At 48.4% G+C, this 27,988-nt stretch overlaps 1 protein-coding gene across 1 annotated transcript; it reads left to right on the top strand.

Annotated features, from left to right (window-relative positions):
• The first annotated feature begins 7,181 nt into the window (after positions 1-7,181).
• GTF3C2 (general transcription factor IIIC subunit 2) lies at positions 7,182-27,024 on the top strand. The gene is given in 20 exon segments (XM_015415160.1): positions 7,182-7,257; positions 7,945-8,339; positions 9,085-9,322; positions 9,324-9,440; positions 10,706-10,988; positions 11,162-11,256; positions 13,070-13,147; positions 13,756-13,857; positions 15,381-15,608; positions 16,240-16,351; positions 16,564-16,681; positions 21,462-21,493; positions 21,812-21,941; positions 22,040-22,184; positions 22,509-22,670; positions 24,103-24,190; positions 24,316-24,444; positions 25,461-25,604; positions 26,206-26,313; positions 26,583-27,024. Coding segments are annotated over 19 exon segments (2,862 nt in total). The 5' UTR covers positions 7,182-7,257; positions 7,945-8,002; the 3' UTR covers positions 26,799-27,024.
• The last annotated feature ends 964 nt before the right edge of the window (positions 27,025-27,988 follow it).

The raw sequence follows: 27,988 nt of genomic DNA, 5'->3' as shown, positions 1-27,988 counted from the left end.
AGATCTCTACCAGAGAGCCTGAAGAGCTGCTGCTAGTCTGAGTAGACAGTCCCGATTTTGATGAACCACTGGTCTGATTCACTAGAAGGCGACTACATGTGTCCATGTAAGAGCCGCCCCATGTGTCTGTGTGAGACCCACCCCCATCTGTATATGTAGAATCATCTGCAGGGTGAGGGCCATTTTGGTGTAGTGGTTAAGAGCAGTGGCCTCTGATCTGGGAGAACCGAGTTTGATTCCCCACTCCTCCACATGTAGCTGCTGGGTGACCTTGGGTCAGTCAAAGTTCTCTGAGAGCTGTTCTCTCCAGAGCAGTTCTCAAAAGAGCTCTCTCAGCCCCACCTACCTCACAGGGTGTCTGTTGCGGGGAGAGGAAGGGAAGGTGATTGTAAGCCCCTCTGATACTCCGAGTGAATCATAGAGTTGGAAGGGGCCATAAAGACCATCTAGTCTGTATAAATCCAATCTCTTTTAAAAAATGGGAGGCAGGGCTCAGGCTAAGAAGCTACAAAGCCACATGTTGTGAGTGCCTGTAAGTAGGTGCAGAGTGCCTTTCTCCCACTCCTGAATATCTATTCCAGGTTGGGAGACAGGGCTGCCAGGTAGGCAGGAACACCAGCCTCCGTCTCGAAGTTAGCCACAGTTTTGCAGGGGTTTTAACATGTCCTTTCCTTTCCTGCCCAGATAGGCTTTTGTTCTGATTTCAAGGGATCAGAGATTGTTGATCTTTCTGCACTGTGGTCCACACACACCTTCCCCTCCGCACAACTTCTGGCTTTGGCACTCTGGCCCCTCTGCAGGCACCTGTGCAGCTCCTGATCTGCCAAGTTGGGCAGTACCCAACTCAATTGAACCCATTATTGCAAGCTCAAGTTCAGAGACAGTCAGCCTCTGAATCCCAGAGCCAGGAGGCACCATCAGGCCTCCGTGCCCTGTTGTGGGCCCTCCAGAGGAACAGGGTGGCTACTGTGTGAGACAGGATGCTAGACTAGATGGACCACTGGTCTGATCAAGCAGGGCTCTTCTTATGTTCTTATAAGTTAGCCAAGAGTTCTCTTGTGATCTGGCGGAAACCCTCACCAAATTGCTAAGTAACCCAGGGTCGGCTATGTAGGCTGTGCAAGTTACAATGAGAAGTCAGGTTCATTTATGGAGGGGGGGGGACTCTTGTCTTTGAGAGGCTAATTTGGTAGGTCAATGGGATCCTGTGGACTCCAGAGAGTAGTAGGGGTACAGCACAGTTTGGCATATTCCTGTGCTAGAGGACAGACAGTGCCCCATTTATTACTTTTGGTTGACTTTTCTCCCCAGTGGGGAACCAAAGAACTTGAATCATTCTCCACATTTGCATTTAATCCTCACAACAACCCTATGAGGGAGGATAAGATGAGAGTGTAATGAAGGTCGCTGAGCAAACTTCCATGTCAGAGCAGAGATTTAAACTTGGGTCTCCCAGATGGTAGTCTTAACACTTTTAACCTCCCTTACACCACGCTGGCTCTAAGTGTCCCAATGGGAACATCTCTCCTCCAAGCCTGAACCTTGGCCCTTTGAATGCAAACAGTGGGGTGCCTTGCAGCACTTAAGGGGCTACCTCTGAATACCAGTGCCAGGAAGCAACATCTGGGGAAGGCTTCAGCCCCTCTGCTCAGCTGTTGGCCATCCAGAGGGACTGGTTGGCCACTGTGTGAACGATGCTGAACTAATGGACCACAAGTCTGATCCAGCACGGATCTTACATTCTCAGTGCTTCAGGGATCTGCCCTGGGCCCTGTATAAATGACCTGGATGAAGGAATAGAGGGAATGCTCACTAAATTTTCAGATTATACTAAATTGGGATAGCAAATACAGTAGAAAACTAGGCTAAAACTAACAAAATGCGTTTCAACAGATAAATGCATAGTTCTGCATTTAGGTAGGAAAAATCAAATGCATAATTATAGGATGGGGGAGATTCATCTTGGCAGTAGTACATGCGAAAATGATCCAGGGGTCTCAGTAAACCACACACAACATGAGTCAGCGGTGTGATGCAGTAGCTAAAAAGGCAAATGTGATTTTGGGCTGCATCAACAGAAGTACAGTGTTCAGATCACGCAAAGTGATAGCTATCACCAGGGTTGGGGGGGGCTGAGGTGCCAGCACTCTCAAGAGGGAAATGAAGTTTTCAGTCTGTACACTAAAAACTCATAAACTTTTAAACATTTTAAAAAGAATTTTGTCAAAGAGGTTCTGGAACTCCAATATGTTGTTGAAGGCCTCTGGAACTCTGTTCCGGCACATTCCCCCAGAAAAAAAGCCCTGGCTATCACCGCTCTGGTTACACCTCACATGGAACATTGTGCACAGTTTTGGGTGCCACAGTTTAAGAAGGATGTTGATGAGCTGGAACGTGTCCAGAGGAGGGCAAAGGTGGTGGTGAAGGGCCTGGAAACCAACTGCTATGAAGAAAGGTTGAAGGAACTGTGCATGTTAAGCCTGGAGAGGACAGAGACATGATATGATAGCCATCTTCAAGTATTTGAAAGGCTGTCGGATAGAGGACGGAGCAAAGTTGTCTTCTGTTGCCCCAGAAGGTCAGACAAGAACCAATGGACTGAAACTGAGTCAAAAGAGTTTTCAGCTATACATTAGGAAGAACTTCCTGACAGAGCAGTTCTTCAGTGGGACAGACTTTCTTAGGAGGTGGTGGGCTCTCCTTTGGAAGTTTTTAAGCAAAGGCTTAGATGGCCATCTGACAGCAATGGTGATTCTGTGACTTTAGGCAGATTGTGAGTGGAAGGGCAGGAAGGGATGAGCCAGTGCTCAGCTCTCATGACTCTTACATGCCCGGGGTACTGTTAATCACCACTTTGGGATCAGGAAGGAATTTTCCTCCAGGCCAGATTGGCCCAGGGATCCTGGAGGGTTTTTCTTGTTGTTTGCCTTTCTCTGGACATAGACCACGGCCGGGTCACTGGTGAAATGGGGGGAGGGTAGTTGTGACCAATGTTCCCTCTAAGCTGTGGAGTCTGGTGAGCAAAAATTCTACTTTGTGAGTTCCTGGCATTAAAGTTGTGAGCCAGCCATTTGGCTGCTGCATAAATTAGTTTGCTCTGGAGCCATCCTTCCTGAGCGAAGGCAAAAAATGTGTGAGCTGGAGGCTAAAAACTGTGAGCTAGCTCACACTAACTCAGCTTAGAGGGAACACTGGTTGTGACTTTCCTGCATTGTGCAGGGGGTTGTACTAGATGACCTTTGTGATCCCTTCCAGCTCTATGTTTCTTATCCTGGGTTCGCTTGCTAGTCAGGGCCAAATAGTGGGAACCCTCTTTCCTTAAACTGTAGTTCTGGAGTATGACTTCTTTCTCGCAGACTTGCTTGGAAAGGTGCATACCCACATCCAAATACTCAGGTGTACCTTGTGTAGGCAGAAGGGGTAGTTGGCAATAAGGCTGTGAAATTTATTGTATCTTGGAATAATATTGATTCATAATAGAGCAATGCACTATTTGGGTTCTTGGTTGTGGCTTTGGGCTGCATAATATTCTGTTAAAAACATAAAATTGTCAGCTAAATTTACTTTTGGAATATTTTGCCAATGACAGGGAAGGTGGAGGAGAAGAGAGTAATATATTTTTCTTATATGAGGTTGGAGTCCAGGAGCTTCTAAGTGATCTCGCCTGCTTGTTCAAATAAACCTTATTCACACTGAGACAAATGGAAACTTTCTATACCCATAACCCTTTTGTCCTTCCTACTTTACGTGGTTTTAAGGCGGGGGGGGGCTTTGGAATTAAAAACTTCTGCACCCATCTGTCATTATCTAGTGATGCCATTTCAGTGAGAGAGCCACATGTGGAATTCACTATCACAAGATACAGCAGTGGTCACCAGCTTTAGGTGGTTATGTCAAAAATGGGATAAAATTGTGGAGCAGGAGATGTCTAAATAGCAATTGGTCATAATAATGAGATCCAAATATTAAGTGCTGGGGTAAATAACAGAGCCAGGGGATTTCCATTTTCCATTGGTTATATATGATCATTCCCTTCATCCGACACAGGGAGCGTTGACTCTTGAAAGCTTATACTCAAATCTTGTTGGCCTCTAAGGAGCTACTGGACTTGATTCTAGCTGTTCTATTGCAGATCGACATGGCTACTCCCTGAAAATATGATTCCCTGCTAGGGTTGCCAACCTCCAGATAGTGGCTGGAGATCCCCATATGACAGATAATTTCACCTGGAGAAAATGGCCACTTTGGAAGGTGGTCTATGGCATTATACCCCATTGATGTCTCTCCCCAAATCCTGGCCTCCTCGAGCTCCACCCCCAAAATCTCCAGATATTTCTCAACCCAGAGGTGGCAACTCTACAGGCTTAGTCCAGCAGAGCGAAGTGAGGATTATTGCTAGCTTGGCTTGAGAATGAAGTAGCAGGGTGGTTATTGGTGTGATCCTAGTAGGCTTTTAACAAACAAAAAAAAAGTGTGGGCTATAATCTAGGGAAGGATATTGTACCATGAGTGTGATGTAGGAAACCGATGGTGGAAAGTGCCGCTGATTTATGGCCACCCTGGAAGATTTTCAAGGCAAGAGATGAACAGGGGAGGTTTGCCATTGTCTGCCTTTGTGTAGCAACCCTGGGCTTTGTTAGTGGTCTCCCATACAAATACTAACCAAGGCCAACCATGCTTAGTTTCTGTGAGTGGGCTAGCCTGCACGATGGCCCGAGTGGGGAAGGAAGAGAATGTTTCGCTGGTTACTAACTGTTGTAGGGTGTATTTGATTGTCTGAGTGGTACTTAGGGTGGAGGGAAAGGGATAACTATAGTGAGGTGTGAAAAGCAGAAATAATTTTTTTGGGGTAAGGTTGATTTATGTGAACCTGGGGACATTGTTAAAATAATGGAATTAGTCAGATTGCTATTTTTTTATCAGTATGACCTGCAACCACCAGTTCTTTATGGGGATTTTTCTAAAATCCTCAGGAAAGAAATCATTAGAGTGCGATGTTCTTTTGAAACTTTAGTGCAGTTATAGTCATCATAGCAATATGGTCCTAAGCTAGGGTTGCCAGCTCTGGGTTGGGAAATATATGGAGATTTTGGGGGTGGAGCCTAAGGAGGGGAGGGACTTCAGTGGGGTACAGTGCTATAGAGTCCACCTTCAAAGCAGCCGTTTTCTCCAGAACTTATTTCTGTCATCTGGAGATCTGTTGTAATAGCAGGGGATCTCAGGGTTGCCAACCTCCAGGTGGGGCCTCCCACTTTTACAACTAATCTCCAGCTGGCAGAGATCAGCTCCCCTGGAGAAAATGGCTGCTCTGAAGGGTGGACTCTTATGACATTGTACCCGGCTGAAGCCCCTCTCCTCCCCAAACCCCGCTCTCTCCCGGATCCACCCCAAATTAGGGTTGCCAACCTCCAGGTGGGGCCTGGGGATCTCTCGCTTTTACAACTGATCTCCAGCTGACAGAGATCAGTTCCCCTGGAGAAAATAGCTGCTTTGAAGGGTGGAGTCTATGACATTGTACCATGCTGAGGCCCCTCCCCTCCCCAAACCCCGTCCTCTCCTGGATCAACCCCCACCCCACCCCCCAAAGTCTCCTGGTATTTTCCAACCAAGACCTAGCAACCCTAGGAGATCTCAAGCCGCTACCTCGTGTTTGGCAACCCTATTCTAAGTCAGCTGTTCAGACAGGAGCAGAAAGGAAAGCGAGTCGTACTCTTCACAACGCTGCATATTAGCCACAAGCGACCTGATTTCTGTAGCTCTATGTGCTCCCACAGAAAAATTTACAGGCCCATGTCCATTTTCCACCCCCCAGCAGAGCAGCGCGTTCCTCGTATCACGTGCAGAAAACCAGCGCGTGCTCGAAAGACGTTGAGTCGCCTGCGTCATCAGTACGAGCCCGTAACGGCCGCCATCTTGATTGCTCCTCCACCCCTCCTCCCGACCGGTTTCTGTGAAGAAAAGGCGGTTCGAGGTGAGAGTGGCGAGAGGACGGCTGGTCAGCTCTTTGGGCTTTTTCCTTTGTCCGACAGGAAGGGAGAGGTTCTTGGTGTTGCTCCGGGCCGCGGCACCCCGCGTGGCCCCTGTAGAACCCCCCAACTAGGAGAGAGCTTCTTGCGGACTGATTTGAATCCCTCCGACTGTCACTGGCCTAGCTGGTGGCATCTGCCGTCCAGGTTACAAAGGAGCCAGTCACATTCGGGAGACATCTGTCGCGTTTCTTTTCCGACTTTTCTCTAAGGAGCTCATCGAATATAGTTTTACCCGCCCATTTTATTATCACAGAGGAGCTGTGGTGGCTCAGGTGGTTAAGACGCTGAACTTGCAGGCTGTGGAAGGTCAGTAATTCAGCAGTTCAAGACCCGGGTGCCGTAAGACGGAGTGAGCTCCCGTCTCTAGTTCCAGCTCCTGCCAACCTAGCAGTTCGAAAGCAAGAAATTGCAAGTAGATAAATAGGTACCACTTTGGTGGGAAGGTAACAGCGTTCCGTGCGCCTTGGTGTTTAGTCATGCCGGCCACATGACCACGGAAACATCTTTGGACAGCGTGGCTCTTCGGCTTGGAAACGGAGATGAGCACCGCAACCCTAGAGTCGGATTCGACTGGCTTTCGAGCAAGGGAACCTTTACCTTTACTTTTATTATCACAACAGCCCTGTGATGTAGGTGAGGTTTAGAGTGAGTGGCTCAGGTTGCCTAACGAATGGGGATTTGTACTGGGTTGCCCTAGCCCGATATTGGCACGGCAAATAGTTGCAATGGGGGGGGGGAGAGACTGAAACTAGAGCAAGCCCCTTGTGTGTGGTGCCTGTTTAAAATGACACATCTAACCCCTTTCTGAGTACTACTGCAGATGTGTTGTGGGGGAGATGGCAGGCAGCCTGGCTGGATCTATATGTATCCAGAAATGTCAGGAGAGTTCTCCCCCCTCCAATATTTTTTCAGGGGAAATACTGACACACACACCCCTTACAGAGTGGTTATAAAGGTTACTGGAGTTATTTGTGTGAAGTGTTTTGAACACTGAAAGCACTATATCAGTGGCAATCTATATCTTTATTAACTGTGAGAGAACTAAATGCATTCCTCAGCTGTTACTTTTTAACTGCAGTTTAGCTGGAAGCACCTTCATCAAGTCTCTACTCGGCCATGATGTTCTCGCATGGCGTTAGTCAAGCCACTATGAACCATGATTCCACTGTCATCTGCACTGTGGACATAATATTGACATACTCTGCAGGAGTGTTATAGTATTTCTGAGGTAATGCATCACCGCTGTATACAGTTAGTATTGTTCTTTCACTAGAATTTTTAATTTGCAAAATTCTTTTGGGGGGGTTCCCTTAGGGCCCCCCTTCCATGTGAGGGAAGAATAATTGTTATGCCCCTTTTAAAGACAGAGATCTAAAGCTGAATGAATTGGCTGCAGCCACAAAATGAATATGGCAGAGGTAGGCCATACCAAGGACTCTTAATAAGTGATAATGACACAGTGGTAGAGGAGACAGCAGGGACAAGTCGTCCAAACCCATACTAATTCCCCTCTGGATTAATGTACACTACTAATACTGCAGCATTCTGAGGAAGCAAAACAAAGATGGCCTGCTGTAAGAGTGCCTGCCCCATTCAAGGTATTGTTTAGTGAAGAAACACCTTGCTCAAAGATCAGGTTGCTGAAAGTAATGAGCCCAGCAACATCCTACAGGCAGCAAAAAAAAAGTATGTGTGCTTGTATGTACCTGTTTATTTCTTATCTAACCTGGAAAGGTTTCTCAGCCCCTGTGTATTTTTAGCTCTGCAGTGTTCTTAGATTTGTACTCTGTCTTGTCACTTCCAACTGAACCACCGTTATTACTTTCTATATTTGCTGACTTAATTTCAAACAATACAGGTCTTCCAATGGTTTTTCTAGTTTGTACACTCCTTCATTTCCATCTCTTTCTTTCAGGCAGAGCCTAGAACGCAATGGGAGGAATAGCACCTGCCTGAACAGCTGTGGCGCCTTCATGGAATCTTGCCCCACATCCGGCTGTGCCATGGGGATAGCCAAGAAAGCCATAGAGCAAGTGGATGGAGGTGCCAGCCTGCCCATTTGCATGGAGACTTGCTCAGAGAACACTTGCTGGGGTGGGCAGATTGATACAGCCTTGGAGGTGGTGACCTCTACTGGAGCGGTTGTGAGTGAAGCAGACACAGCAGTCGCCCCCAATGTGGCAAGCCATCTCCAAGAAGAGTGGCAGAGCTCCTGCTGCAAGAAGAGAGGACGGGAGACAGCAGAAGGTGAGCCGCCTCCTAAGCAACTGAAGAAACAACCTGAGGAAACAGACCATCAGGAAGCTTCTGGTATGTTTCTGGGTGTTTTGCTATCTCTAATGAGCCTCTTTTTTGCCATGGCCAGAAACTGAAATCCTTCTGTCTATCCATTTTGCAAAGAGGAGAATAAAAAAAAATGGCTTATTGAGAATATTTTGCAGGATCAGTGAGCATAAGAGAGAAACCAGGTGGATTACAGGCTAAGTCCCTCTTTCTCTTTGCATTTGCTACACTGTCTCAGAGCCCAGTTCGTCAGCCATTTCTCATTGTGCTCAAGTCAGCATGAGACAAGCCCTGAAAGAGAGTTTGCCTTTCTGCACCCATTCATGGAGATTTTGGAGGGAGGTGTGTCTGATTAGAGATTGACTGGGTGGAAAGAAGTGGCTGGTCTAGCAGGTATGGTTTGCTAATGAAAGGATAGATCCTACCCCTTATTCTTAGCAGTCAGGATTCCTGCAGAGACTCTGGTGTGGAGGAGCAGTACATCTCGTGGAAAGTTAGTTCACAGTTCTGCAGAGCCTATTGGATCTTTCAGGATTTTGGTCTATAGCAGCAAGAGTGAGGATCTGAAGTGGGGAGGGTAGCAGAAGTTAAACTGGATGGAACTGCTGGATTCACTGGTTAGTTGGCTGGAGCTGTTTTTCTGCATGGGCAGTTGAGGTTGAAGGGTCAAGTATGCAGGTGATGGGTTGTTAGCCTCACCCAGCACAGTCCTTCTCTATCACTTCATGTGTGGTCGGCATCTGCATTAACCTGGCTCTTTGTTTCCAAGCAGATGAGATCCACATGTCAACAGCCATGGCTATTACTCATCCGGAAGCTGTATCAGCAGCCGTCCCATTGAAACAGAAACCTATCCGTGGCCAGAAGCCCAAAAAGAAAGCAGTGGTTCGCAAAGGCCCCCCTCTTCAGGAGCCCAGAGTTCAAGGCGAGGTCCCTGGGCCTTCGGAGAATGGCCCTTCTCTGCCTGTGAAGGTGCCAAAGAAGCGAGGGCGCAAATCCAAGGCAGAGCTGCCTGGAGTGCCAGTCGACTGAACCCCTTCACCAGCAGAAGTCGCTGGCCAGTGAGGAGAGCCAAGATTGCCTGGATACTACTCCTGGGGGGCGTCCAAAGCGCCGGGCTGCTAAAGTGTAAGGAAGAGGATTTAAGGCCTTGGTTTGGATAGAAGGAATGCACAGATAGAAACAACTTACATAAGAGTTATTTGGTAGACTGGAGAAGGAGCTTCCTAGTTAATGACTGGGGAAGTAGAGTTTAAGATACCTTCCCAAAAGGTTGAGTTTGGGATTAAGTAGGAGGCTCCATGCCACTGAGGAATGTTTTGCATGTGCAGTTTTAAATAACAGCACTGTCCTCTTAACTTGTGCTCAAGTTTCTCTTGGTCTCAATTGATACTGCTTTCTGCAGCTTTCCGGAGTTGCCTTTTTTTCTAGAGCTATCAGCTATTGAAATCTTACCAGTTATTTACTTAATCTGCCTTTATTTGCATATGAGTACGCAGTAGCCGCAAAGAAAAAAGCCCTCCCATCTTGCATCAAAGCCCATCTTAGGAGCCTCTGGTATCAAAGAAAAAGAAGAGAGAGAGAGATTGGATTTATACCCTGCCCTTCACTATCCGAAGGAGTCTTAGAGCATATTACAATCTCCTTTCCTTTCCTCTCCCCACAACAGACACCCTGTGAGCAGTGTTCCCTCTAAGCTGAGTCAGTGTGAGCTAGCTCACAGCTTTTTAGCCAGCTCACCCTTTTTTGTCTCAGCTCAGGAAGGATGGCTCCAGAGCAAACAAATTTATGCAGCAACCAAATTGCTCGCTCACAACTTTCATGCTAGTAACTCACAAAGTAGAATTTTTGCTCACAAGACTCCACAGCTTAGAGGGAGCATTGCGGTAGATGGGTCTGAGGGACTCTTTTGAGAACTGCTCTTGGGAGAACAGCTCTGAAAGAACTTGTGTCTGACCTAAGGTCACACCAGTAGCTGCATGTGGAGGAGTGGGGAATCAAACCCAGTTCTCCCAGATTAGAGTCCGCACTCCTAACCACTACACCAAAATGCCTCTCCCCAAATGGCACTTACGTATCTTTAAAGATAATGACACCACTACAACCCAATGCTGTATCTACGATACTCGTGGGCATCTTTTTCCATTGGCTGATCAAACACCTACAAGCTTGGCTTTTAAATATTAAGCAGTATTGCTTCTAGATGAGTAGAATGGAGACAGCTGTGACAAAAGGTTTTGGTCCAACATTGCTGTCTTTCTTGGGAGTGCTAGATTCACACAGAGTGTTCTGAGAGCAGGTCCTGCTGTTGCCCAGCAAGCCATGGAAGGTGACGGGTGGGATTCTTGCTCTGCAACTTAGCCCCATGTCCCTGTGTCCTTGTATGTTCCCAGAGCCCTTCTGTACCTTCAGGAACTGGCTGAGGAGTTGACATCTGCCTATCAGCCGTCCTCTCAGGGGACCTCAGAGAGCCCCCTTGAGCCCGAGGAGCCTGTCAGGAAACGGCGGGGTCGGAAGCCACATGAGCAGAAGCTGGAGAACGATGGGGATGCGGACTTTGTCCCCTCAGAAGAAGGGCTTGTGGAGGCGGCAGAGGCGGAGGAAGAGGAGGAGAGTGACATGTTGCTGAGTGAGGCATCCGAGCCTGAACTGGAGCACAGCCTGCGGGGAACTGCGGTAACCCAGCGCTTTTGTGTTCAGGAGGCTGGCAGGGAGGGGGGATCTCAAGATACAGAGGCCAGCTTGCTTGGGGGGGGGGGCTTAGTTGGGTGAGGTGCTTTTCTCGTGAGCTTTGGAGAATAGGCTGCAGGATCCTGGGGACAGCTTACATGGCAGTTTCTTTTCTCTAGCGGCCCAAGGCTCAGTGCCGAGGGTTTGCCTCCAACGGCTTACACAACTCTGTCATGGCTCCTGTCTGGAAGTCTCTCAGGGTCACCCATCACTTGTGAGTACAGGGTTTCTTGTGTATTTTTCTCCTGGTTTTCTCAATAAGTGGGTGAGCTTGGGGAACTGGAAGGCTGCGGCAGGTCTGACCATGTTGGAGTGGATGCTGATGACCCCTAGTTAGAGGGCTGGCACTGGTGTGTTGCCCAAAGGGGTGTCACCTGATACCTCTGCTTGTCCACGCGGAAGGTGCTAGTGTTTTTGTGGTGCTGAGGGTGCTAGCGCTTCTGTTGCTAGGGCAGGGGTTCCCTGTGTGGTGCCGTGAGTGCCGTGGTGCCTGCCAAAACATTTCCTGGTGCCCACCAAGTGTTTTTAGAAAGTGAGTGGGGTCTGGTGGGGCTTTTGTTCAGCGAGGTTTCTGATTGGCCATTGGAGATTTGATTTGCTGTGCAGATTTTTTAAAACATTGCTTTAGCTAAAGCTGCCAGCACAGTACAAGGATCTTCACTGTGTGACAGATGGTAAGCTATGACAGCCATTTTGTGGCCGGCTCCACCTCCTGCAGCAGTCATTTTGTGGCAGCCATATTGTGGCTTTGCCCATCACCCTGTGTCAGAATTCCAAAGGTGCCCGCAGGCTTGTAAAGGTTGGGGACCCCTGTACTAGGGGATGCTACAGCTACTGGCCCAGAAGTTGGAGTCCCAGAACACAACAAATCTTACAGACTTTAGTTTGGTAGCAGCAGAGAGACTTGGCAACTGTATATACTAATAACCTTGGGTGGAATTTAATTATATCACTGTTTGCTTTCACATCCCATTGGAAACTTGGGGAAGGGACTGTTGTAAACAGAAAACAAGCAGTGAACAGAGAAGCTGCTTTTTGCTATACTTAGAAGTCATATCAAGCTGCCTCTTTCCTGAGGCAAACCCTTTGTTTCATTCAGCTCAGTGCCGTCTGCTCTGATTGGCAGCAGCTCGCCAAGGTCTTATCTCGTTCCCTGGGCCACACACCTAGCCTCCTGCTTCCCCCTCCCTATTTTTTGTCTCCTTTGCTCTTTGATTTAGCGTTTTAGTTTTTAGTCTTGAGTGAGTTTGCTATCATTTTATATGGCTCATTAAACAGGGATGTGGTAAATATTTTAAAGAAAAGGGTCCGCAAGGCGGTGATAGAGGGGCACATTGTGTGAGGCCTAGAGATTTAGATCCTCTGGCGTTCTAAAGCCATGGCGCAAAAAAAAGTTTGGAGAATATAAAATACATACAGTACTTGCTTTGAAGCATGAACTTTACTGGTTTAAGAACATGAAGTGTATTCCTTATAACTTTGTTAGCATTTAAAATGTCACTCTTTATATTTATGGGGTAGGTCCCAGTAGGGCTGCCAAACCGCGGCGGGGGATCCATGCGTTGTCGCAGGATCGCTGCCGCGGAGGGACAGCAATCCGCGTTGCACCGGCGTCACCAGGATGTGACGCTACGCGTCGCTCTGGCAACGGGGCTGTTTGGAGTCCCGTTGCCGCCGGTGCAACGCGGATTGCTGTCCCTCCGCGGCAGCGATCCTGCGACAACGCATGGATCCCCCGCCGCGGTTTGGCAGCCCTAGGTCCCAGGAGGATGCATGGAAATCCACTTTCTTTGCCTTTGGGTCTCCTTTTCCTCCCTCTTCTGGGTCCCTCCGATTCCTGCAGACCACTGCCAAAATGCCTCCTAGGTTTTTGTTTTGATTGTTTGTTTGTTTGGTTTTTTTTGCAATATCTGCACTGGTGGGAGGTTTAACCCCAGATTACCTTTTTCTTTTTGTTTAAAGCTGGATTTTCCTGCAAACTTGGTTACATCCCTGTGACTTTCTGGTTGTGCTTGCTTCTCCTCCAGGCGTGAGCAACTTCACTCTCCCTGGGAGTTTCCAGAGTGGATCCCCTCAGCTCGGAAATGGGTCTTTCTGTCAGAGAGGTGAGTGGTGTCAGTGGGAGAGAAGCTGAACAGGAGAGCTGTCTGTTGTGTCATATTGATCAGCCCAATTTTATGCTTCCCTTCTTCGGAGGAGCTCAGGACAGCGTGCATAGGTCTCTCCTCCTCCATTTTATCCTCACAGCAACCCCATGAGGTAGGTTGGGCTATACGAGAGTGACTGGCCCAAGGTCACCTGGTGAGCTTCATAGCAGTGTGGAGATTTGAACCTGGGGCTCTTCAGTCTTAGTCTAACCATTGCACCATGTTGGCTGTCCTTGGGGGCAGCACGCAAGTGAGGAAAGAGGCACATGGCAGTGGTTGCTGTGATTGGTCAAAGAGACACCTGGACTGGCAGGGGAAGAAGGAAGGTTAAGGGCATTGATAAGGAAGGGGTGTGCTCTGTGGCTGCTGTGGCAGAAAATTTTGTCTCTTTCACCTCCCAGGGCTGTGAATGCCCATCAGGAAGCAGGCTGCACGTGGCATGCATCAAGGAGGCTTGCGATCCGAGGGTGGGGGAGCTGTTGTGCTTCTCAAGGGAGGGTTGAGGGAAGGATTACATCAAAGGTTTCGTGGGACTGAGCTTCCACTCTGTTCTCCATCTCCCAAAGCGAAGTGAACGAATACCTCCCTGCGGAGACCAAATCCCCTCTCTTCTCCATCAGGCGGGAAGGTCTACAAGAGGACAGCAGCATCCTCTACCGGATTAACAGGTCTGCTGGAGGGTGGGTGGGAAAACAGGGTGGTGCTGTGATGCGCTGGGGTGGGGGGTTCACAAAAAAAGGAGTAGAAATTATGCATATATGACTATTCTTGCATAAGTGTGATTCCAGGTTTTAGGTGTGTTCTTTTTTAAGGTCATTAATTCCCCCCAAGGTCATTGGTAGTGGAAGGAAGTAGATTAATCTTAGAGGTTGGCCTGAGATATCCAGGAAGGCAAGATGAGTTGCTGCCAGACTGTGCCCAGAGTCCCAAGGCTATTTTCCTCTTGGAAAAATGAGGGCTACGAGCACATTCAAAGAGAAACTGAGTTGTTCTGGAATATTCTCTCTGTACCAGAGGTTTGATTGAATGTGGAACAAGATGTATTTGTTGGCTTTTGTGGAAGGGAGTGGACTGAAGCTGAGAAAATCCAACATGAGTATTATTCAGGATGTAGTAAAGGACATGTCAAATGAGGGAATGATCCCATTCGGTCACTTAGGGTGCAGATGTTTTGGTGGTGAAAGAGACCCTAGTGTGCATACTCTCACATAGGCAGCCTATTCACTGCTGATTCCACATGGTTAGAGTGGCATTGTTATGTTTTGGAGTACAAATATAGGCTAGAAATAGTTTGGGTTCCCTTTCATAAGCCTCTTCATTGGATACTATAAATAGTTGGACATTAAATGTTATCAAGGATGGGGGACTAGGGAAAACTCAGTCTGGCGGGCATTGACCTTTTAGAGGCAGTGATCCACTTTCTGATTTTCTTATAAACCTTGGAGGCATTGGATTCAGGCCAGGCAGCAAATGGGACAAAGTCTGGAAGCAGCTTGCTTGCAGCTGAGTCCTGAGTCTCAGAGCCTGGATGAAAGCAGATATGGGAGTTTGCATTTGTTTGGGAAAGCAATGAGGAAGCCCACCAAGATTTATATACCAGGTAACAAATACCCTGTATTGGGTGGACACAGCTTTTGCTCATCCAGTAGAAGAGTAGGTTTTTATACCCCACTTTTCTCTACTCTAAGGAGTCTCAAAGCGGCTTACAATTGCCTTCCCTTCCTGTCACCACAACAGGCACCTTGTGAGGTAGGTGGGGCTCAGAGAGCTCTGAGAGAAACTGTGACTGGCCCAAGGTCACCCAGCAGGCTTCATGTAGAGGAGTGGGGAATCAAGCCCGTTTCTCCAGATTAGAATCTGCCACTCTTAACCACCACACCACGCTGGCTCTCAGTAAGACTCCTCCCACTCCCCTGAGACTCTTGGTTCAGGGTTTCTGGGTTCCTAATGGGTTCTACAGTCTGCTCCCATGTGTTTGCTATGCCCCTAGTCCAATTTCTTGTATTTTACATGTCCACAGTGACTGGCATCATCTCTCAAGGTCTGAGGCAGAGAGGTCTTTGCCCACTCTAATACTTGAGTTTCTTTGAACTAGAAATTTCAAGGACTGAATTTTAACTTTCTACGTGCAGAGCAGATGCTCAACCACTGAACTGTGTGTCTCACCCCCTCCCCATTCCCTACCTTGCAGGTTTAATGCCTTGCAGCCTCATGAGGAACGCCTGGACATGACTTTCTTCGTTGGGGGACCCATCTGGGCCATGGAGTGGTGCCCAACCCCTGAAGGCTCCATGGCCTCCCAGTACGTGGCCATCTCCTGCAACCAAGGCATGGATGACCGGCACAGTTTGGTGGGAATCCATACAGGGCCAGCTCTGCTTCAGCTCTGGGAGCTAGGGCCCATTCAACAAGACACAGGGTGAGCTGAGGGGAAGGGAGGGAGGCTGCTGCAGGATCTGTCCACCATTTTTCAGGCTGCCCTGTGTTCCAAATGAGTGATGCAGGCATTGGATGGGGTTTTTTGCTGCCTTGTCTCAAGTCTGAGACTTTGCCTGTGGTTAAGGTTCTGGCTCTGGGGCATGTTCCAGGTATGTCAGTCCCCCAATAGACCTGTTGGTTGGCCATGGGCAAAATGAGTTTTTTCTATTTTAAGACAGAGAGAGACGCACATGTCTTCCTCTTGGCAGACATTCCCATGAGCCAGTTGCCCGTGTGCCAGGCTAGGTCCCCTCTTTGCCTGTGCAGAATAGTGCATTGGAGATACAAGAAGGGGCAGGCTATGTGAAAAGAGGGGAAAGTATGTAGGGGCAGCAGTGAGAAGTTGCACCAAGGAGAGACAGTTTTCTCAGTCAGTGGAATGCCTTCCCAGACTACTTATTTTTGGAGACTGTGGACAGTCTAGAAACAGGCTTCTCTGAGACTTCAATGCAGTGGGTACCAAATGGCACAGCTGACTCCATGCCGTCAACTTGGGGGTGGGTGGGTAAGGGATTGTAGGTAAATGGACAAGGTTTCCCTTTGATTCTCTTACATTCCCTTCTTCCCTCAAGGTCTGCAACCAAGCCAGGACTGGCGTATGCCATTGCCACCAGCCATGGCTGCATCTGGGATATGAAGTTTTGCCCAAGTGGCGCCTGGGAGCTCCCTGCCACCCGTCACAAGGTAAGAACTTCTATGGACTGTAGTGGTTCTGGAGAATTTGCAGAACAAGAGAAGTAGATTGAAAATCAGTCTCCAAGGTCTTTTGTTTTCCATGAGAATTTAGCGGAGCAGGCAAACCCACACATCCTCACAGTGTCTGCTACCTATTGGGAGGTGACAGGAAAGCCTCTGGAGAAGACCCTTGTTGTTATCTTCCTTTCTGTCCCCTGCAGTCTTTCCAGATGAGTCGGCTGGGACTGCTGGCTGTGGCCTTCTCCGATGGCAAGGTGCTGCTGTACAGCCTTCCGCATGCCCAGGACTTGCGTGTCTACAGGAGAGCCCAGGTAACAGGTAGGAAGAGCTGTAACATCCCCTGGGAGAGTGGCAGGCAGGCTGGACCTGGTGTCTGTCTTAGCAAACCAAGCACCCAGGTGACTGTGACCCTGTGTGGTTGTTTTGGGCATCTCTGTCTCCCCCCTGAGCTCGATGGGAGAAATCTTCTTGTTGTGTGTGTGTGTGTGTCCCTGGCTTAATACACCTAGCAGCATTTAGGGGTGCATTTTAGGGCAGAGGAGAAGGCCCTCCCAGCCCATAACTTAAGGGGATGAGGTTAGTTGAACTCTCCAAACTGGATGTTGTTGATGAGAAGCGGCCACTGCCCTTTGCTTGGAGGCAGCCTGTTCTAGTGTCAGTCAGTGGAGAGCTCTTAACACCATATATCCAAGAACGAGTCATCTAGTCAGGATTCAGACCCTTTGTTTTCCCCATCAGCCATCTCTGCCTGATGAGCTCCTGTGTGTTAATAAGCCCAAAGTTTTCTACAAGCCAGGACCACAGTCCCTCAGCAAAAGAAGTCAAACTTGGCAGTTCTTCCTCAGCAAATGATACCCATGATGGTTTGCAGGACTTTCGCTTTCAGCACTGGCTATCTCTCCCCCCTCCCCCGCACATGCATGCATACATACATTTAATCCCAAACTGAAGAGTGCTGAGACATTCCATTCTGAAGCAGAGGTTTCTTGCATGATTCAGAAGACTCTTGTAGCACAGTTACGGCCTCGCTGCCCCCTGCAAAGATTCTCCTAAAGTTATCCCTTCCCCAAGATGAGAAAGTCTTCACTTCTGTGCAGGTAGGAGGCTTCAGTGCAGTCCTCCGCCATGCTGAAATACATTTTTTTCCAGGGAATTGTCTGTGAATTCCAGCAGTGAATGTCTTCTTCCCTGTCTCTTGCCCCCTTCCCCCTCCACTCCCCTGCTCAGCCAGCTATATCAGCTAATGAAGCTTGTAATTAAATCTGTCTGTGAGAATGATTGATGATGATGATGGCTGTGTGTGTGTGTGTTTGTGGCACTCGTGGGCACTCAACCTTGGCCTCTGGTGATAACAGCCAGTCAGTCCCTGGGGAGTCCAGGCTGAGCCCTTAGCCCCTCTCCCCTCCTCCTAGTGCCATGGTGGGTGGGAGGGGGAGCACACATGCTTAATGTTCCATTAACCTCCCAGTTCTTCCACTCTTGTCAGAGTCTGAGTCTGACAGAACCCCAAAAGGACATCTCTTTGATGGACAGATGGCTGGGAGATTGAGAAGTGAGTGAAATTTGGGGAGGGCAAATTCACCCCATCTTTAGCCTGGCCTGCAGTCTATAATTAAAAAAAAAAATTAATTGCAACTCCCAACCAGAAAGAAATTAAAAATATTTTAAAAGTGGTGGCAAGTCTACCAATAAGATTCTGTAAAAGGTTTCCAAATATCTAACTATGTTCATGCACAATTGCTGCCTATATGCCATATGTCCAAATGTTGATAAGACTGTAAGGTCCTCAGTCCATAGGATTACTTAAGGGTGGGCATTTATCTCTCCAGGGTTGTAATGTAAGTCTTTTAGCAATAGCAAGGGCATGAAGGGTCTGTTTTCATTGACCATCAGTTTGTCTCCAGGGAACAGGCAAATTGTTTAAAATTACATAAACATCCTTAAAGAACAATGAATATTGTAAGCCAAAATTAAGAGTAATTACTTCCTCCCAAAAAGACTGAATAACTGGGCAGACCCAAAGCATATGTTTAAGAAGCAGAGTATGTTTTATTCCCTGCTTTTCTCTGCCATAAGGAGTCTCAAAGCATCTTATGATGGCCTTTCCCTTCCTCTCCCCACAGCAGGCACCTTGTGAGGTAGGTGAGCCTGAGAGAGTTCTGAGAGAACTGTGACTGGCCCAAGGTCACCCAGCAGGCTTCATGTGGAGGAGTGGGGAATCAAACCCAGTTCTCCAGACTGGAGTCTGCCGCTCTTAACCACTGCACCACACTGTTTCTGAGAGATGTGTCCTGTAAGTTACAGTGCCAGCAATTTGACACTTTACTTACTTCTTTACTAAGAAGTCACCTTGGTGTCCAGTATATCCTAAACATATTTTTTTCTGAATAAGTTACAGCTTGGGTTCCATAGAAACAATATCTAGTTCCTTATTCCATTCATTTCTGAGACTTTGTATATCATATTTATTTATTTACCATGAAGTATTTATAAACAAATATTGAGGGTTTGGTTTGTGCATCAATTCAATGAGAGTTTCTGAGAGTAAGAAAGATTCTGAAACACTTATGCTGCAGAGGCTTATTTAGATACCAACAAATGGTTGCAGTTGTAAATATTGCCATTCAACAGAAGTTGACTGGTCATAAGTAGAACGCAGCTGAGAAAATAACTAAAGGTCCCTTGCTCGAAAGCCAGTCAAATCCGACTCTAGGGTTGCGGTGCTCATCTCCGTTTCAAAGCTGAGCTGAAGAGCCAGCGCTGTCCGAAGACGTTTCCGTGGTCATGTGGCTGGCATGACTAAACACCAAGGCGCACTGAACGCTGTTACCTTCCCACTGAAGTGGTACCTATTTATCTACTGCAATTTCTCGCTTTCGAACTGCTAGGTTGGCAGGAGCTGGAACTAGAGACGGGAGCTCACTCCGTCATGCGGCACACTCGGGTCTCGAACTGCTGAACTACCGACCTTCCACAGCCCGCAGTTCAGCGTCTTAACCACTTGAGCCACCGCAGCTCCTAAATAACAAAAACTCATTGTCTAATTCTTATTAATTGTCCAAACCTTTAATTTAAAAAGTCTTCTCAATTTTTAAATTTAGATTGGCCCATAGTGTTAATTTAGCATGTGAAAATCAGTCAAACTGATATCGTTGTGACATTATATGCCATAATTCATTAACTGCAGAAACTGCAGGAGGAACACACCATGCACTTTAATATCGTTTAATACTGCGAGGATGTTAATGTTTATTGTTGATATTAAGTATGTTTTATGCTATTTTAATGTTTTATGTGAAATCAGCATATTTTGCCATCTTTTGTAAGCCGCCCAGAGCCTGTTTACAGGGTGGGTGTGGTATAAATATAAGTATAAATAAATAAATAAATAAAAATAAAATATTTTAGCATGAATAGACCCCAATCCAGGGGTACCAGACAAGAATCCTCCAAAATAGCCCAAAATGCATAGTCCGGCTGAGAAGACCAATCTCAATAATTAGTCCAGGTTATCAGATATGCCTAATGATAGAAACTGAGGTCAGGAAAATTACATGTTCCTTCACTAAATGGGAGTTGCATCCTCTAAAGCAGGGGTGTCGAGCTCACTGGAAATGTGTTATTTAAAGTTAAAAAAAAATTTAATTGTGTTTGTCTGTGTCCTTTATAAAGTTTATATCTCTGCCACCTGGCATTACCTTTTATGACACACATGGCCTGGCCCAACAAGGTCTCATTTATGTCAGATCCATCCCTCATAACGAAATGAGTTCGACACCCCTGCTCTAAAGGAATCTGAGGTGATAAGGAACGCTATGAAAATTTCCAAAATAAAGTAAGTAATTTTATGAATGTATCTAAGGAATTGCACATAAAACATACATAATTGGAGGTATAATGTTCTTTTTGATTGTATTTACAATCTTATCACCTGTTTTATTTATTTATTTATTTATTTTCTTCAATTTATATCCTGCCCTCCCTGCAAAGCAGGCTTGGGGCAGGTTCCAACCTATGACAATCTGCTAAGTGCAGATTTACAACAATAAAAACAAAATAACGAGATACATACAATAAATACAATAAAATTACAACAATAAATACTTTTAAATAAATTATATCTCAACAGACACATCATGAGTGTGACTCATTGGGGGGAGGCCAGATTGAGTCGGATACCCGCTGCCTCAACTGAAGGCCTGGCGGAAGAGCTTCATCTTTCAGGCCCTACGGAACTGTAAAAGCTCTCAAAGGGCCCTAATTCCTAACAGGAGCTCATTCCACCAGGCAGGGGTATCTTCCTTCCTATCTTCCCACCATCCTATCACTTGGACTGAGGCTGTCTATGGTACAGCTGGCATGGGGGAGTTCTTTCTGCCCTCCCTGACAGCACTTAACCTACTTCTCTCTTTGAGAATTGCCTTCTTGCAACATGGAAGGTGGGCGGCAGCAGTTACCCATGCCTCGATCTGGAAAGGTTCCATTCTTGGCTAAGCCATGAGGCTTATTATAGGGCATTGGCCGAGGACCCAGGTGGTGGTTGGGTAGGTGGGTTGAATAGCGGAGACATTTGAGTCTCAGAGGAAGTACCTCGTGTGACTGCAGAGCTCCTCGCAAGTTGCTTCCCTCAGGGAGCCAGCTACTCTAGAGTGTGTTGCAGTTTTGCTTGTGGCTTCAGGAGAAGCTGCCCAAGCAGGGCTGTTTCTACCCCGTTTCCTCTTTGTGGGCTCACTGATGTTAGCTTTCCTGGGCCTGTTCAGGGAAGGTAGCATCTCAGAAAAAGCCAGTGTGAGTAATGACCCTTTCTGTTCTTCCTTGTGGAGTACCATTGAGGGAAGCCAAGGTTTGGCCTTCCTGAACTAAACAGGTGATGCCTTGAGGTCAGAAGGTGGTAGAGAAGAGAATTGTCTTGTGGCAAGAATTTGGGCTCGGCCAGGTGGTGTTTGATCCTGTCTAGCTCCTGGAATTCTCTGGAAGGGAGAGCTTAGGCTAGAACAGGGCTACCCCACCAGCCCTCATGGACAAGAAAGGATTAAAGTTTCCACTGGATCCTGATGAGGTTGCTTGCGATCTGACCCCATTTCTCCTTCTCTCCTAGATGTGCCATCCCCACGGCATGCTATCTGCAAGGTATGTCTCTACGTTTGCATCATCTAATGTGTCCCCCTCTGCAGGCTCCCGTGATCAAGGCCCAAGTTGCCCTGCATCTTTCAGCTTGCCAGTTCCTTGAGAAAGGTGGTTCTCTGTGAGAAGGGCCGCCCCTCATTAGCCGGTAAAGTTCAGTCTGTCCATTCAGACTGAAATTTACTGGCTCTCCCCCCCCCCCAGTTCAGAGCTGGGTAGAATTGGCCTGTTTCCCTTGGACCAGCAGTTACTCTGGAAAGACAGCTGGTTCCTCCCTCCTGCATTATCTTTCTGTTGCTGATGGCCGCATCTCTTTCTCTTCAGGTGCAGTGTGTGGCCACCTTGCAAGTGGGCTCGATCCAGGCAGGGAGCCCCTCTGAATGTGGGCAGTGTTTCACCCTGGCCTGGATGCCCACCAAGCCTCACCATCAACTGGCAGCTGGCTTCTATGACGGTGAGAAGGGAAGGCCCTCTAGAGGCGGGGGGCTAGGGAAGAGGGGCTTTACTTCTGTTTGCAGTCCTGCCACCACACTGAAGGTCTCCTCTCTCCAGGCACTGTAGCCTTGTGGAACCTCTCCAGCAAGTCCCTGCTGCAGCGAGTCCGCCAGCCCAGTGGCTCCCTCAAGCTGTACCCGTTTCACTGCTTGCTTGCCCATGATCATGCTGTGCGCAACATCCAGTGGTGCAAGGCAAACAGGTGTGTGTACATTGTGTGTGCAGGGTTAGAGAGGTTGGTGAGAGCCACTTTGCCCTCAGTGGCCAGACTCCCGGTACTGGCAACACTCAACCTGGCTGTGGCAGAAGGAGCCAAGCAGTAGTGTTTGTCAACAGATTGCCTACAGGACGATGCTTCCTGGCCTCCAGTTGCTGAGTACAATCTGTCTTGCTAGCCTCTGCCTCTTCTCACCCAGTCTGAGCCTGCCTTACCCTCAGTCCTCTTCCGACTACAACTGGCTGAAGAAGGTGCCTTCCCCCTGAAAAGGAGCTGGAGTATCAGTGGAACAATCTGTTTTCGTCCTAGCAATTTCATAGTGACCGCAGGGAATGACCGCAAGATCAAATTCTGGGACCTGCGCCGGCTACACGAGCCCATCAACAGCATCAAGCGTTTCTTGAGCACAGAAATTGCCTGGCTGCTGCCTTACAGCGGGATCACAGTTGCACAGGACAACTGCTATGCCTCGTGAGTGTGTGTGTGCATATGTGTATTTTGGGAAGGGCACAGAAGCCTGCTTCGGAGCCTACGCAGTCATTTGTAGCCTCGTGGCTGAATAGTGGTCCTTTTGGGGACTAATTTACACCAGTCAAAGGGAATTGGATTTATCGTTTTTGCAGTGGTACACTGTGGGGAGCTAGTACTTTTCTGTGGGGTTGTTGTGGCCAATGTTCCCTCTAAGCTATGGAGTCCTTTGAGCAAAAATTCTCCTTTGTGAGCTACTAGCATTAAAGTTGTGAGCAGATGATTTAGCTACTGCATAAGTTAGTTTGCTCTGGAGCCATCCTTCCTGAGCTAAGACAAAAACGTGTGAGCCAGAGGCTAAAAAACTGTGAGCTAGCTCACACTAACTCAGCTTAGAGGAACACTGGTTGTGGCAGTAGCTCTGCAATAGGGCATAGAAGCCTGATTTGCACACTTTTTAAAAAACAGGGTAAAATGCCATATGCAATTCTTTCCCACACTTGTTACACAGGATAAATGTGTTATGTGAGGATGCTTGCTTGTTGTAAATAACACTTTCAGTGCTATAAGTAACAGCGCTGTCTGCTTGAATGTAGGGGCAATTTGAATCCAACATAAATAGCCTGAGAATGTGTGTGTATGTGCACAAAAAACATATGTGCTCCCATACAGCATGCTCTAACAGGAGTTTTTCTATAGCCTACATCGCCTCCTATCTTCTGCATGTTCTTAAGCTTCTTTGAAGCACCTGCTTCGGAGACCAGTTCCAGAGAGCACCATCAGTGTTTTTTCTAGCTGCCACAGGTCTAGTTTACTTTCAGAACTGGCAAGCAGTTCAGGAAGTTATGTATATATTATGCAGACACACATTACAGGAGGTTGTATAAAAATGATACCACGCTTCAGAACGTTCTCCGAGCTATGGTTGAAGCTGTTCTGGCCAGATTCTGGAGATGGGCTTTTAAATATATATAAAGGGTAGGATATGAAAATAAGATGTTCTTGTTGGACTCTGGGTGTTCAGGTCTCACTGCTGTGCTGTGTTTAAGCTTTCTCCCATGTGGAGGTTCACACTGGAAAAAGTATAGCTAGCCCTGGCTTTAAGCAGAGGCAGCAGGTCCACAGAGCTGGATATTACAGTGTTTGATTTGGCATTTTGAGGATCTCTAGCATAGGAATCTATTCTTGGAAACAGTTTTTTAGTGCTTGGACTTCTCTGAAACGGAAGTCCCTGTATGTTTGTTGCTTTTTCTGCTACGTTGCCAGCATTCGGTGCTTCAGCCTGTTGGCTGTTCTGGATCAAACATAGTCATGGTGCTGGGTTGTTTGATAGGTGAATGGCAGTAGAGTACTGAATATGTGTGCGTGGGATGGGGTCTGGGCCATTGTACACGGTGGTCGGGTATCATGATCCCCTATTCCTCTTGTGTTGCAGGTATGGCCTATGTGGGATCCACTACCTGGATGCTGGCTATCTGGGCTTCCGGGCCTATTTTGTGGCCCCTCGTAAAGGCACCGTATGGGTAAGTTCCTACTACTGCAGAGGGCGGAAATGAAGGGATGTTCAGTTGAGGCCTTCCCACAGCGTAGCCAGGTAGGGAAGGAGTGGGGCTCTGTGCCTGGTTCTAGATTCTCTCTCCTTTTGCAGAGCATCTCTGGATCTGATTGGCTGAACTCCATAGCTGCTGGAGACGCCACAGGGGAGCTGGTGGCTGCCATGATGCCCGACCTGTCAGTCAACCCACACAATGTCAAACGACCTTCTGAGCGCCGATTTGTAGGTGTTGCTGCCACTTCATTTGGGGAAGTTGCATCTTGATGGTGTTGAGGGCATCCCCCAATATTACTGTCTGATCACCGACTACAGGGACAGAAGAGAGCCCTGGCCCTTACCAGAGAGATGGCATTCTTTGTTTGCTAGATGACTGAAGGAGCACATGGTCATCCTCATTCCAGAAGTATTCATCTCCCCAAGCATCCCACTGACTCAGCTGCTGCAGAGACTGATGCGGTTTCCTGTCTCCACAGCAGCTCTGAGAAAAATGCAACACTCCCCCCCCCCCATGTCATGCAAGTTAGGGGGTTAGGTTAGCCTCATCTTCCTCCATCTAGGAAAGGCCCGGGGCTTTTGGTCCAAACCTCTTCCCTCTTAACAAAGGAAGAAAAGGTGGGAAAGGGTCTCTGTTTTGAAACTACTGCATTCCACACATTTCTCAGTGGTCACCCACTTTCCCTTCCTGTGAGAATTAGTGATTACAACATTTCATTAATCAGGTTGGGTTAGAGTTCAAAAGGGTTTTCTAACAATGTACAATTGTGAAACAGTTTCTCTCTCTCAAGATGGGGTGGAGAGAAATTAAATGAAGAATCTCAGATGTTTTCTTATGCCTTCATGTTGCACTCTTCTTTCCCTGTCCCCCTTCCCACAAATCTGCAAATGTATCCCATATCTTCCACAGTCATCAGGGCACCAAGAACCCTAATGACAAGTGGGATTGGGGGTAGACTCTGTTACAGATGAGCCAGTAAACTTTAATGTCTTGCAAAGGAATTTTTGGCCAGCCTCTCCGGGAGGGAGAGGCTGGTATAATGCCTTCTCTTGGCTTATGCCTTGGCTCTCGTGCTTGAGCCACTTCTTGGGTGGGCAGGCAGGGGAAGCCATCAGCTGGGCGCATCCAGATTATCTCTAATGAGAAATAATAATATTATTGAGCTGTGCCATGTTTGAGGGCAGGATTGGAGCAAGGGAATCTTTTCCTTGCCCTCAACTGTTCTCTGAATTTCCCCACGTAGCCTATCTACAAGGCAGACCTGCTGCCCTGTGGTCCAGTCAGCACTGATGCAAGGATGGGAGCCGGCGAGAAGCCCCCAGTGGAGGGCAGGACGTACAATGAGTCAGTGGCCCGGAACTACATCCACTTTCAGGATACTGACCTGGTGAGGGCTTGGAGGAAGCGGGGCTCTGCCCCCTGTGGGGTGGAAGGGAGGCTTTTGTGAGGGGTGGGAAACCATGTATGGCCCCTTCGGTGTCCTATTTCAGGTGTGTGCTTGCCTTCTGCCTGTCGGCTCTTAGGGTGGGAAGTTGTCCTTGTGTTAGCAAGTGCTTTTGGGCAAGAGACTGAGCGCGGCTGTTAGTACCAAGTGGGGATGGGCAGGTGGTGGTAACAGAGGCGTGTGGTGGCAGTTTTCTCCCCTCCTTCCGTAACCCCCAAGAGGCCAGGAGCCTATCGTTGCTTTCCAGCTGCTCCAGCCCCCCCCCCCCATTCTTCCGTCTTCCCGATTCTGTGGCATGTTTCCGGTTGATAAGACTCATTGCAGCCAGATGATGAGGCTCTGGTCCCAGGCCCATCAATCCCCGGCTTGACAGCGGGAGTCACGAGGCCTGCCTGTGTTGAGGCCCTGCCACCACGGGGGGAGGTCCTTTTTCTTTCTCTTGCTGCTGCCCAGAGAGCCTGGCTACTGCTAGGGCTGGCTGCACTTGCTCTTGAGCCTGATTCTCCCTTCTCCTCTGACCTCCCTTCTCTTCCCCCAAATGAAGAGGAGCTTCAAGGGTTTCTTCAGGAGAAAGTCCCGGAAGCAACCACCTACACAAGAAGTAAAAGAAGGGGATGGCCTAGGCAGATTGCAGCTGGAAGCAGTGCACAAGGTAAGAAGGAAAAAGGGGATTACAGCAGGGGGGGGGGGGGGCACAGCCTCAAGTCTCCCACTGCGTATCTGGCACGCCTGCACACACCTCTGTCCCAAGAACCCCTCTGAATCTTTGCCAGAGAGCTTGTGGCTGGAGCCAACCCATCACAGTCCTGGGGCAGAGGGGACTGGTCCAGAGGGGCTGGGATGAAGGAGGCAGTAGGGCCCATTTCCTTCCCCCTTTGTTGCTTTCTCCCCTCTACTTCATCAACATCCTCTCCTTGACAGGTTCGCTTCAGCCCCAACCTGGACTGTCACAGCTGGCTGGTGTCGGGGGGCCAGTCTGGCATTGTGCGGGTGCACTGCCTTCGCGCGTTGGTGTCCCCCCCAAGCCGCAAGCTCCTGCTCGAGTGCCAGGCCCAGTTCAGCGCCATGTTCCAAGCAGAGGAACAGGAAGACGGACCTGAAGGCAACCCAGCTGGGGTGCACACTGCAGTCAGCTGAACAGCACTTAGGACCCCACAGTAGTTTTTGGCATCAGCACACATCACCAAGAGATTCCGGTCTCCTGTGAAATATGTGGAGCTCTGATGGTATCTGCAGGATTCTAGCTGCTGGTGGACTAGCTGGATCCTGGCTTGAACTCTAGGGGTCAGCCAGATCAAGAATGGACCGGCTGCAGAGAAGCACAAAGGGATGGGGCTCAGCCAGCCACTCTGACCGTCCCGAACCCAGCAACGGGGTTTGCCCAATGAACTGCGGGCAAGTCCTGATGTGACCCCCCCCCCCGCCGGTCCCCTCCCCGGGGGGGGGGGGGGGGGGGGATGTTATCTCTAGCTGGAGTGCCAGGCTCCCTTTTGGATTACCCCGTGCGTGACACAGGGCACCAGTCTATGAAAGAAAGGGGTTTTCATCTCCCTTTGGCTGGCCCAGCGGAATAATGCTCTGTGTCCCCTCTTCCTGCATGAGCCTGCCAGTGATTGAGGGTGGGCAGGCGGGGAGGCTCTCCGCTTTTCGAAGGCCCACATTTGTTCTGGATGTTACACCAAGAAGAGCCAGCTGATAGTCCTCCCCTCTGCCTGCCTCTTTGGGGGCCACGACCTTGCTCACATTGAGCTCTTTTGTTGTCTTAACTGATAGTAAAGTGGATTTTGGTTTTTAAAGGGCGTCTGTCTCTCTAAAGATAGGAAGGAGACTGCCTCTCTCTTCCCAGTCATAGGTGAGAGGTCTGACAAGGATCTCTCTGCCACCACTTGAGAAATTCTGCTTGGTCCCCAGGCCTCGGCTATGATCTGTGGGAAGGGCCCAGCAACTTCTGTTGTTTGGGTCAGGGTTGGCAGTGTATTCCCCTTTTTTCCTTCAGTCCTGCCCTTGGTCCGTAAGGTGAGAAGATACAAGCTGACAGCTTTGGGGGTTTTTCCCAAAGAGCTGTGCTGACACAAAAAAGCCCATTAGCCTGGCACCTGTTGCATACGCTTGGTGTGCATGTTAATCACATGGAGGCTAGCAAGGTCATCCCTGGCTTCCCCAGCTCAAGCAGGCGTTAATGCTGGGAAAGGGGGGCCGGGCCAGGTCTTTGTCGTTCTAGGGAAAGGCATAAGGATTTCATGTTCCACCAGTCTTCACACCCTTTTCTCTCTCGCAAGCATCAGCATCTTCACAGTAAGTTGCGTGGGAGGAAATGATGCGGAGTT

This window comes from Gekko japonicus, unplaced genomic scaffold (genome assembly GCF_001447785.1).
Source record: "Gekko japonicus isolate JY-2015 unplaced genomic scaffold, Gekko_japonicus_V1.1 scaffold63, whole genome shotgun sequence".
Taxonomy (NCBI): Eukaryota; Metazoa; Chordata; class Lepidosauria; order Squamata; family Gekkonidae; genus Gekko; species Gekko japonicus.
The sequence above is the reverse complement of the archived record's forward strand: the minus strand, read 5'-3'. Positions and strand labels throughout refer to the sequence as shown.